At 28.4% G+C, this 13,086-nt stretch overlaps 1 protein-coding gene across 1 annotated transcript in view; it reads left to right on the top strand.

Moving 5' to 3' along the window:
• The window catches only part of LOC132948901 (glutamate receptor ionotropic, kainate 2-like), a 236,487-nt gene extending 229,406 nt beyond the window's left edge, over nt 1-7,081 (top strand). Inside the window, exons 9-16 of the mRNA XM_061019589.1 lie at nt 2,200-2,403; nt 2,479-2,583; nt 2,978-3,223; nt 3,301-3,498; nt 4,922-5,309; nt 5,612-5,709; nt 5,791-5,952; nt 6,685-7,081. Coding sequence (XP_060875572.1) covers nt 2,200-2,403; nt 2,479-2,583; nt 2,978-3,223; nt 3,301-3,498; nt 4,922-5,309; nt 5,612-5,709; nt 5,791-5,952; nt 6,685-6,747 — 1,464 coding nt within the window. The 3' untranslated portion in view covers nt 6,748-7,081. The remainder of the gene's footprint in view (nt 1-2,199; nt 2,404-2,478; nt 2,584-2,977; nt 3,224-3,300; nt 3,499-4,921; nt 5,310-5,611; nt 5,710-5,790; nt 5,953-6,684) is intronic.
• The last annotated feature ends 6,005 nt before the right edge of the window (nt 7,082-13,086 follow it).

Raw genomic sequence — 13,086 nt, forward strand, 5'->3', positions numbered from 1 at the left:
ATTGGTACATATTAACTTAACTTAATTGAGTTAAAAAAAATCATTAACTTGCCCAGCCTTGCCATTTAGTGAAGACGAAGAATACATTTAACAAATTACAACCACAATTAATAGAAATTCGTAATAACTATTAATATTGTAATAACAGTAAAATGTTTCAAGATCTACGGTTAATATTTTTTGAATGGCAATAAAATAAAGCAAATAGTTAAAAGAAAAATCATTATTTTTTCAATAAAATTACCAACCAGATCCAATTTGGTAGCGAAAACCAAAAGTAAAGTTAAAGATCAAAGCATTTTAGCAGCTATAAAATGTACACAAAAAAATATCCAAAAAAACACACACACACATTTCTGTAAAACTCCAATACATTCCATCGCATTGTTCAAAATCTAAAAAAACACTTCATTGTAAATCCAATATAGTCATCGGTGGTTCATTCAGAATCCAAAATGAATTTAATCTGAAAAAAAAAAACCCGTACGGCGCGCCGTACACATTAGTATTTAGTGTACAACGCATGATGATCGTAAGCAACTTTAAATATTATCTTTAATCCTCGTCCTATCGGGTTAATAACACCGATCATCAGCATGTTTTTTTTCCAATTCGTCGTGTCGTCTAGAACTCTAGAATACGCCAACGTTTTGAATTTTATGGTTATTTTTCAGGCGTTTGTTGGCTGGCTTCCAAACAAAATTATTTTAGTACCTTGGTATAATGGATACGCGTAAGGACCTTTTCGGTCGCCTTTTTTAAACGCTCTGTCTGATCACACACGCGATGATGTTTACGACACTCGCAAAAAAATCACGAGTGGGTGTGTACTTTTGACTCACTGCCGTCGAACCCTCTCGTAGTCTCGTCTCAACCCTGTATAATAAGATATTACATTTTTTTTTTTTTTTTGAAAAATCTGAATAAATTATATTGTTGAATTTAAAATTTGGTCGATTTACCCGTTTATGAATTGTTATTATTCAATGTACATCAATCTGAAGTGTATGCATATACATATTATGTATATATATTTCTTCACGTATATATTCATTATAACACGGCTAAACTACAACTTGTAATCGTTGGTTTGCAACGATAATTACAAATAAAAATGTTATTGCTTACATCCGATTTGTGAAATCCAAGACAAATTTTGATCGAACATTGATCATTTCATAACTATAATTATTGCTAGAATACTACATTACTACGGTATAAAATAAAAACATACCATCGGGTCGATAGGTACGATTTCTTGAACAAGGGACAATGCAATTCATCTGTTTTCATCGTTTGCATACAAACTAAAAGCAAACCCGGAATGAAAAATTGGTGGAGAGGACTAAACATAAATAACATATTTTAAAATTCTTAAAATTATTCGGTACAATATTTAGTGGATGATTTTTTTGAAAATGTTATTGTACCTAATTTTAAATTTGAACGAGTAGTTTTTTCAGTTATCAAAATATATATATTAAGCCCTTAAAAATGGTTTTACAAATATATAAAATAGGTGTAATATCGTATCTAGTATTTAGTATAGGTACTTTAACCATTTTTATAAATTATATAATAATGCACCCATGTCACTTATTGACGTATGGTATGTGTTAAGGCTGCCGCGGACCCCCGACATGAGTATAACGGACCTTCAGGTGGCCGCGGACCACATGTTAAAAACCGCTGATATAGACTATAGTTAAGTGCTCAATACCTACTATAATATATAGTACCATTAGTCCCACCATTAGTATTTAAATATTTTCTAACAAATCTTAAGTATAAATTCTTCACAATGGAATTATTCTTTAGTTGGGCGTACAACTATTTAGCCTTGTTAGAATACAATTATTAATTATTATTTAATTGTGTAAGAGTTATTGTATACAGAAATCAACCATTTTCCCTAATTGGTATTCTTATAAAGTTCTTTATAAGATATAATTAATTTTCAATGCGTACAAATTGACAGCTTAAACTGAGGTAATAAAATAAACATTCATAAAATAAATAAGTTTCAATACTTTCATTGTGAGTTACACTACCTTATTAAGATATAACAAATTTACAATGAGTCCAATATAATATGACTGACTGATTAAGTATTATAATAGTAATATTATTTGTTTGAGTTTAAATTCTCAGAATCAATTAATTTTAATAACTGTTGAAATAATATACACACAATTATAGGAAAAACCTTACGTGATGATTAAAGAGGACAAAAACCTAACGGGAAATTCAAAATACGAAGGATTTTGTATAGATTTACTACACAGAATAGCATCTCAAGTAGGATTTCACTACGCAATCACATTAGTGCCTGACAACAAGTATGGAGCTTACGATCCAACCACGAAGCAATGGAATGGTATTGTCAGAGAACTCATGGACAAGGTTATTATCTGCACTATAATATAGGTAATACACAACATATGATATTCACCATCAAAAAATGTGTTTATATTTCAGAAAGCAGACTTAGCGATGGGTTCGATGACTATTAACTATGCTCGTGAAAGCGTTGTTGACTTCACAAAGCCATTTATGAACATGGGAATAGGCATATTATTTAAGGTAAGACCGAAATACATATAAGTAAAGTAAATACAAAATATATGACCTCTGAAAAAAAAACGGATAAATCAATTAAAATGTATAAAACTTAATTATAATATATCGACAAGGACAGGTATAATTAATTTAATTTACATTGTAAGGAATACATCATAAAGTTTGGTAAAAAAAAAAAATAAATAACAAAGTAGGTACAGCGAACTTTTACAATCATCACTTAAAATCTAAAAAGTTTGCGATTCTCCGGAGCGTTTTATTACCACGCTTAATTTACTTTTCCTATTACACGAACACGAGTGGTAAAAAAACAACACAACAATAAGACCTGTAAATAAAAATAGAATCAACAAAACCACAACTTTAAACAACAGTTTGTTTTTTATTCTTGTTGCAGGTCCCGAGTAATGAACCATCCAAATTGTTCGCTTTCTTAAATCCCTTGGCGACCAGTGTCTGGAGTTTTATGTTTCTCGCCTATATGGCTGTGAGTTTTTCTCTGTTTTTTCTGGCAAGATTCTCCCCTTACGAATGGCGGCCACACACTGAAGAAAATTACCGTGAGGGTCGTTTCACCATATCGAATTGCTTTTGGTTCGTTGCCGGTGTGTCGTTGAAACAAGATGCAGGCATCACTCCAAAGGTAAACACAATTATAACATTATAACGTTTCTCGATAACGGATTTATTGTGTATTTTTATTCATCCCACTATACGCAGGCAACTTCTGCAAGAATTTTAGGAGGTATATGGTGGTTTTTCACGATCATAATAATACCATCTTACACCGCTAATTTGACGGCATTGAGAACAGTTGAGCGGCTACAAAAACCCATACAAAATGTAGCGGAATTGTCGTCGCAAGAAAAAATAACATACGGAACCCTCGAAGGGGGATCGACCATGTCATTTTTTAGAGTAAATATACAACAAAAAATTATGTTTTTAATAAAATAATTCGTTATAACCATGTAATTTTAATAGTTGACCGTTTAACTTTTTATCTTATATTATATTGTTAAGCGAATACTTATTCACATAATATAGTAGTACCTATATACATAAGTATATTATATTGTATTTAACTAACCTGAAACCGTGACATAAGCTTATGCATTAGCAATAATATAACTTCTTATACTAGTAACATACTTAACGCCAATATGTCGTAAAGTGCGTATTCAACCCAGTATAAAAAACTAGTGTGGATTATTAGTGCCTATTAATCCACACTATAGTTTTTTGGAGAAAATACACGTATATACGAGTTCCAACGTATACTGACTTGACCTTTACTCCAATAGTAATTTTGGAACCTGATTTTTTTTTGTTGTTAAATCAACTTTGGATCCTTTGAACCATATTTTTAATTAAGTATTCTTAAAAAGAAAAATCCTACTTGAAATTTAGAAAAAATCTCTTTAATTTTAAAAATTAAAAAGGAAAAAATATGACTCAAAGGATTAAAAATACTTCATAATAAATTCAAATATGTTTTGAAAATTACTATAGGAGTGAAACGCAATTCAATACGTTGGAATTCGTACAGGTCTATTTCGCTCCAAAAAACGGTAATGTGGAATCCCCTTTATTATTGCACGTCTGGTCGTATGTAGCGCTACGACGCTCTGGCGTATGGTAAGTGTCGAGTGGGTAGAGGTATCGAGTGAGAACATTATTTTAACAATAAAATATTACAATTTTTTTTTAACCCGATTATTTTATAAAGTACTAAAAATTTTTGATTTTGACCTCTTAAAAATACCAACTAGATCCAATTTTTTACCAAGGAAATTCCATCAAAGTTGATGACCAAAAATTGTTTTCAACTATAAAAACTTTTTCCAGTCAATAAAAAATACACATCATTGTAAAATCAACACATTAATCGCTACGCTCAGAATCTAAAACGAAGTGTATCATTTTTTAGCCCACTAAGTGTTTTTAATTTTTTGTGTAACCTTTTAATTAAAAAAATTAAAAACAATAATTTAGATTATCATAATACATTGATATCGAACATGTGATACCAATGAAGTATGCACTATGCGCATATCGCATAACATATAAAACGGACAATAGAACGTCCAAAATAAGCAACAATTCACTTACTAGAAAATATAAATAAAGAAAATAACCTAACCTAACTTAAAGCACGGACTCGATCGTGGGGTATATACACATCACAGAGATGCATTCGACCCCCTCCTTATAAAGTACGGCAACAATTATACATTAATATTTGTTACACTAACTGTTGGTAATTCCCAATGAAAAGATATCGAATGCATTTTTAATTTCAAAACATTTTTCATAATATACCTAATCATATTATTTATAGGACTCCAAAATACCAATATACCAAAAGATGTGGAAGTTCATGGAGAAACATCAATCGGTATTTGTATCTACTTACGACGAAGGCACGAAAAAAGTACTAGGGGGTAATTATGCATTTTTAATGGAATCGACGATGATAGACTATGCTGTACAAAGAGACTGCAATTTAACGCAAATCAGCGGCCTCTTGGATTCTAAAGGTTACGGAATAGCAACGCCAAAAGGTTCTGTCTGGAGAGATAAACTATCATTAGCCGTGCTAGAACTCCAAGAAAAAGGAGTCATTCAAATGTTGTATGATAAATGGTGGAAAAATGCAGCCGATATATGTATCAAAGATGAAAAAGTAAAAGAATTCAAACCAAAGCCTTTGGATCTTAACGATTTAGGTAAATGAAAGAATATGAAAGTAAAATACATTATCTTAATTAAATTCGTCAATTGTAAATGGCATTGATAAAGAAATGAACCATCAGTTTTAAATTAATTTTTTTTACGCGATTGGTTTATAATTAAAATATGCACAAAATTGCACGTTTTCATTTTTTAACATAAGAAACGGTGAACAACAATGATATTATAAAGAATAATTAATTTGATACTAAAATGAAAACAAAATATAATTTTAAGTTAAAACTAAATTTCTCAAAATAAAATGTACATATTATTAATATTATACTTCTAATATTAGGTGGAGTGTTTGTATTTGTTTTGTGTGGGCTAACTGTAGCTGTTATCATAGCAATATTAGAATTCTGCTGGCATTCCAAGAAAAAGTCAACAGATCAAGTATTAAATTTAATATAAACTTTTATTGATAATAGCTCTGTTTGATTTTATGAGTAATATTTTGTTAAATTTAAACTTTAGCAACTACCTGTTTGTACGGAGATGGCAGAAGAACTAAGATATGCAATACGGTGTGATGGTACCAAACACAAAGCAACGTTAAAACGAACGTGTAATGGCTGCTCACCTATCACTACATACGTACCAGCTCCGATGCATATAAATCACGTTACCAGTCAAATTGTAAGTCATGAATATCAATATAATAAAATCATTTTAATACTATCGCTTGTTTGCCTATGTGTAGGTAATAATTAATCAATACAAAATTATAAAGTACCTATATAAACTAACAAAAAAAAAGAAAGAAAAGAATATTCATTAAGAAGACGCTACCCATACATTTGTTGCCTCCGTCTTACACACGCACGACATAGCAAATTGTCGTTCACTAGTTTCAATAGTGTGCTGTTAGTTTTGATACTAGAGTGAATTGACCTATAATAAAACTTTTAGGTAAAAACATTATCTGTGTTTAAGCGTTGCCTATTTTTCGAAATTTTCATTTTCAAGCAAGATATGGGTATGTGAAATATCAAAAAATAAAAATGCTTATATCTCACTTGAAATTTAAAATATCGAATAAAAGCCAACGCTTAAACATAGATAATGTTATTATCTAAAAAATGTATAATAGGTCAAATCACTCTAATATCAAAACTAACAGCACACTATTGAAACTAGCGGACAAAAATTTGCTATGTCGTACGTGCGTAAGACGGAGACAACAAATGCATGGCTGCATCCTCTTAATAATATTGTAAAAATACAAATAGCCTTAACAATAATAATTGAATACTGTAATTTTTCATGAAACAATTCTTTGTATGCATACTATATTATAGTTATGTGTTTTGTATGAATTACATGTATATATTTTTATTTTTTACCTACTAACACTTGCATCTGTCTTAGGACAATGTTCCTATGATTGAACTAACGAGGCCTTCAGTCAGCGTCGACCACGAAGACAAATAACATTTACCTTCCGATTCGCCACCGTTACATCCAGCGAGTCGGAGTCCGTTCAAAAATGTCCAATTTCGATTCCATTGAATCTCAAAATCCATTAAGAGACAAAATAAACTGCCTATAAATTAAGATCTACCAACGTTTTGAATTCACCATAAACGGATAGTTACTAGTTTTAAATAAAAATGTATATACATTGTTATTCCGTACATTTTATTTTATATATTTATGTGAATTAAACAATCGATTTCTTTATTGCAAATAAATAACTATATTATATTATAATAAAAATTGTTTTATGTTTATGTTGATTTATATGTTATTGTTATACAATATTCACTGAGACATAATACCTAATAAAAATAATGTATATAACTATATACAATGTTATTAAATCAAATTTTAATTTATCAAAACCAAAAAAATAAGTTACTTAGGTTTTATTAACTGTACCTAGAGCCTCTAAACATTGATTCGCTCTTATACTTACTAAAAATACATTTTTCTTTAAAGATTCCATTGAAATATGATCCAATAGGTTTTTCCATTCTTTTAACATTTGTTCAATTTTTTCGATTTCGTTTCCGCTTTTCTTTATATTATAGTTTATTTTCCACAAATCTGTTAAACTGTTATTGTTTTTGGCCGTTTCATTAGTAGCATGAAAATCAATTTTATGTAACAACTTATCTATCAAATGAAAAGTGTAAAATATGCTTCGAAGGGAACTGGAACTGGGCACGATCTGCACATCAATCTTTATACGATTTATAAGTAAATTTATGACATTCCATCGAATATATTTGTCGTAGCAAAATTTGGCGAGTAAATTACATTGATACTCGACATGAATAGACTAAATAAATACAAAAAATAAATAAATTAAACTATAAAACTTCATAATTAAATAAATTATAACTCAAAAAACCCGCTACCTATAAAATTGTGTTATACATAGGTAAGTAACAATAGCGTATCTAGAATTTTTAGGGGGGATATACAGATTTTAATAGACATATTCAGTATAGGTACACATATAGTATTTATATTATTATATTCATGGTGTATTGTGTGCAAAATTTAGTCTCTGGGGGGAATATGACCCCCATTTCCCCTCCCCTAACTTCACCGTAGATAAACCACTGCATAGTAAATTGATATATTCAAACACTTTAACCGTACCTATATGTAGAACCAGTAACCACCCATGGCCTTATAATATATTACCGTAATTTAATCGTAAACATATTTCCATACGTCAGTTGATTGTAAACATGTTATTAAACAAACGAAAATATCTAAGAGATGTAGATATTAATTGTCCGTCAGTCCAAAAATTAACAAAAAAAAAATAAGATATATACTTAGGTAAATCGAACAATGTTTATAAAAGACAAAAATACGAAAATACAATCGAGTATATGCATATAATTTATGGTAATAACTAATAAGTCTCAAATAATGAAAATCAAATCACAACAAATACCGTAAAAATAAATATATTTATAGTGATTATGACAAATTATGTCCTTGACTTTGCCCACTATTCTAAATTCTAAATTTAATAAACCTATAAATCGTTTTTGCGATACTATTTTATATATTGAAAGTGAATGTAATCTGCTGAGACTAGGTAATCAAATAGGTCACTTAATTGGATCATTTCTGAAACTATTGTGACTGTAGGTGATAAAATAATATATTTAGTTTCTACTTAAGTTATTTAAATTCTGCAAGCTTTTATATTTGTTACCATGACTTACGTTGTATAAGTGATGATTGTTTAAAATTGTGAATGCAGTATTTTGGACAAATTTCATCACATTGTCACGGCAAGTGAACCCAAATTCATTACTTTCTGCTATATTCGCTAACAAGTCGAAGAAATATTTTACAAGATTATTACAATCATCCCAATTAGAAACAGCTTCTAACAATTCTGAAGTATCAAATAATGTACATATAAGAAGATCTAAAGCGCTTTGTATTGACTGTGACATTATTTCAGGAGATATTTGATTAGTATTCTGAGAACTCATTTTTATAATATTTGTGTTATAACCAGAATCAGTTGGCAACCTAGACATCTCGTTCAAAGTTTTCATAGTAATTACAGGTTGGACTAAACATGTATTTGATTTTTTAATTAAGTCAGAATAGTTCGATGAATAGTTACTAACTGAAGACATTCCATAGTCAATATTTATTTTTTCTTCTTCTGGCATAGTATCTAAAATAATATAAGTTTTTAGTAACAAAGATTACAATGTCATTGACAGTAACTGTCAACTGTTAAGAGGACGCCACACCCGCATGTGTTGTCTCCGCCTTACAAAGGTAAAACATTGCAAAAACTGTTTTGCGCGAGAAAGAACTGAGAAGGCTACAATGATAACTAAGAAACAAAATTTTCACCACATAAAAAGGAAACTTTGGCTTAGTTGTGACTGTAGCCTTCTCGGTCCTTTCCCGCGCAAAACATTTTTGATATGCTGTACATTTGTAAGACGGAGACAACACATGCGGGTGTGTCTTAAGTAAATGAAACTATAAACTATAAATGTTTTAAAAATAAATACTAATAAATGAAAGTTATATTAAAAGTATTAAAATTAGTACTAATCGTATAATACATTTTATAATTATCATTAATTTAATCTAGATATATGTGTAGGTAATTAAATTATAGGTATGTACACTAGGTAGTACAAATATGATGAACAAGTAAATTTAAAAAAAAAACATTTTTTTGTTAAATATTCTTAAAATAATATCTAATTATGCAATTAAAATTATTTAATTAAGACAAACAGAACAAAATATCAGGCTTCGGACCCAAATCTATTTATTTACTAGAGTTTTGAGTGTTGGATCTTTGATGTATTCGAGTGTTCAAACACCAGAATAAAAAATATAAATTATTATTTAGGTGCTCATAACTGTTATTATTGGAGTAAATACTAAAAATGGATGTTTGGTAGGTCAGGAAAAACTTAATTTAAAAGTAGGTCACCTGCTACTGTAGGTGCCTACATATTTAATTTATAGAAAATTCCTAGAATATGAACTCATCCCAACAAATATTATTATACATTAAGATATTCAGATAGATAGTTGTCTAGATACTAGACCAAAAATAGTTTATATCACTTAAAATTATACAATGTTCAATGCTATGGCTTATATTATTATATTTTTAAATGTTACTTTTATTTTAATAATATAGCCGGATTATAATATTTTGATCAGTTATTCAGTAAATGTGTATCAACAACTAGAAAAAGCTGGTTTGGCTTTCCTGGCTTTTTTATTAACATGTTAACGCAGTGAGCGTCTGGACAGGCACAACGTACGAATTACATGTAAACGTGAATGTGTTACAAATCGAACTATAAAATCAAATTATATGCAACAAATATAATTAATAAAAAGAACACATCACATAAAATTGTTATAATAAAAAAATCGAGGAACTTCTGCTGTATAGTATAAATTTCAAGTGTATCTCGTCATTGAGAATAGCTAGGTCACAGTATAATTTATGAGTAGATCAGTAATAAATTAGTAGCAATGTAGCATATATTTCTAAGGATAGTTTTTGTCAGGGGTCACTAATTGCGGCCCGCGGACAAAAAAAAACTGTTAATATTATACGTTCTAGTATTGTAATTGATAATTTGTGTTCATTGGTTTTACCAATGTTAGCAATTTTGATGGCCTAACAATTTCCAGGTTCCTAATTCGACCCTTCAAAAGTATTAATTAGTGAGCCCTGACTTTGTATCATATTACTTATAAGTTATACCTAAGCCTTATTATATTTATGTTATTAAAAGTATTTTCTTAATTCAGTGGGTTGGACCAATTTTGTAATAATTATTATAATATTAAATCATTAGAAACAAAAATAGTACGATTTACTAATAAGCTTGCAGTGATTGTTACAACCTGCTTCGGCAGTGTAAACTAAGTGAAATGGTATTCATTTTTAAACATGTTCTGCAGGTACCTATTTAATTATACCAAAATTACTTTTACTCAAAATTATACTAAAAACTAATTAGATACCTCGATAGTAATGAACATTATAGCCTATAGGTTTAATTTAAACTTAATTTGTATTCTATAACGTTCATATAGATGTATATTATATTATTATACATACATAATTTTTCAAGATTCTGAAGATCCACGAAAGATAGAGACAGAGACGCATTTTCTTTAATATCTTGTTGATTAGATAGTCCGTTCGGTTCAGAATCACATAAAAATTCCTTTGTAAATGAATACAAACATTAAATACTAGTGTACTAGATATTAACAAACGTACAACAAATTATAACTCAACATTTTCTATAACAGGGATAAAAAATCATTTTGACGCTACGTCCAAAAATTACATTTTTTTTTTTTTGAGCGTGCCATTAAATCATGAAAAATATTATATATTATGTATTTATATTCAATATTGTAAGAAAATAATCATCGTACAATTATTCGTTATCGAATTTTTATTTTTTTAATCTTTTCTGAAAGATTTCAACGATAATAAAAACTAACATTGTGATGTAATTTATTATTAAAAATAAAAATAATATATCTAATATAAATATTTTCATTTTTCGCGTGCCCTCAACATTTTTCTTATACCAAATTGGGCACGCGTGCCATGGATTTTCCATCCCTGCTCTATAATATACCCAATAAATTAATATAATTTTTTTTAAGATTTTAATTATACCCCTAATTATTTAACTATGAAATATGCAAAAATCTTATTTTTTCGATTCTATCGTTTAGTTGAGTTGCAATCAATAGGTACTTACCAAAAATATTTAAAAATCCGATAAATTATGATTAAATTAATATAAGAAATAATTGCATTTTAAAATATGGTATTTGAGTAGGTATATATATTTAAAAATTCCAAAAATCAGAATTTGAATAAATTCATTATTAAATGTTAAAATAGGGGTGAGCTGCTTGGCGAATCACGCTATATATCATTTTTATGAACTTATATGATGTAAGTAAATTCCATTATGGAATTTCATTGTGTATAAAAATAATAATATAATAAAATGTCAAAAAGTTTCAAGTCTTTACGATTAATATTTTTTAATTACAACTTACATGTATTTAAAACAGAATTATAAAAACCGTTAGAGAAAACCCCGTTATTATTGCTATAAATGGGTATCTTATTTTAACTTTCAATGCATTTAAAAAAAATACTGCCTGTGTATTTTTGTTATTTGTTTAGTTCCAGTATGAAGAACTTATGAGAAAACTTAAAAATATATAAAAACTTCTATTAAACTATCAAGATTTTTGAACAAGAAACAAAAATTGGTATCAACATAAATAAAAAAAGTCGAACATTTTAAATAACTTAAATCAGCACCCAAAATAAACAAAAATTATTCCATGTCTAGAAAATATTTGGTGAAAATTTTAAATCGCTATGGTTATTCTTAAATTAGTTTGAATATAAAAACAGAATCAATTTAGTCAAAAATTGCAGTGCACATTATGTTACGATAATATATTTTATATTTCCAGTCCTGGCTATTCTTTGTTAAATGTCCCCAGTGATTAAGAAAATAACTGGAAATTTCTTATTTGCGCACTTTAATATCAACTAGATTGGATTTGCTACTAGAAACCACCCTAAATATTAAAAATGAAACCATATTTTATTCTGATTCTAAACGTGATAACAGAAAACAATTTGTTGAAAAATAGTTTTATAAAAAAGAAATACATCAATGTAAAACCATTAACTAATACATTCCTCACCTGTCCATAATCCAAAATGATAGTAAATTGATTTACCTATACTAAGAATTAGCAAGAAATAACCATTAATCTTACGTACCTGAAAAAACAATTCAGTCTCCTTCTCCATAATTTTTGACTGAACGCTAGTAACATAATCCACTATATCCATTCCAACAGGTTTGTTTTGTATAAAAGTAACGGCCAATGCCGTATTTAAATCACTTTCCATTTCTGAATAAGTTTAAAATTATTAAAAATTTTAATTAAAAAAAATCAATTCAATGATTTATTAATTTAACTTTTAATTATGTATAGAGTATATTTGTATCTAAAATAATTTTATAAAAATTTAATTTTTTTAAAAATAAAAGTTTTATTAAATATTTACTTATAAATTATAATCTTTACACCTATACTATAGAAAACTATAATTCTTAATTCGTCTTAATTTGTTTTCTGTACCATTTTAGGAACTCAAATTGACAATGGTACAACAATATTATAAACCAATCGGCTATCAGCATAGCTGTATTACCGGGGGTGACCCGGTGATAAATAAAACCA

This window comes from Metopolophium dirhodum, chromosome 7 (genome assembly GCF_019925205.1).
Source record: "Metopolophium dirhodum isolate CAU chromosome 7, ASM1992520v1, whole genome shotgun sequence".
In the NCBI taxonomy this organism is placed as follows: domain Eukaryota; kingdom Metazoa; phylum Arthropoda; class Insecta; order Hemiptera; family Aphididae; genus Metopolophium; species Metopolophium dirhodum.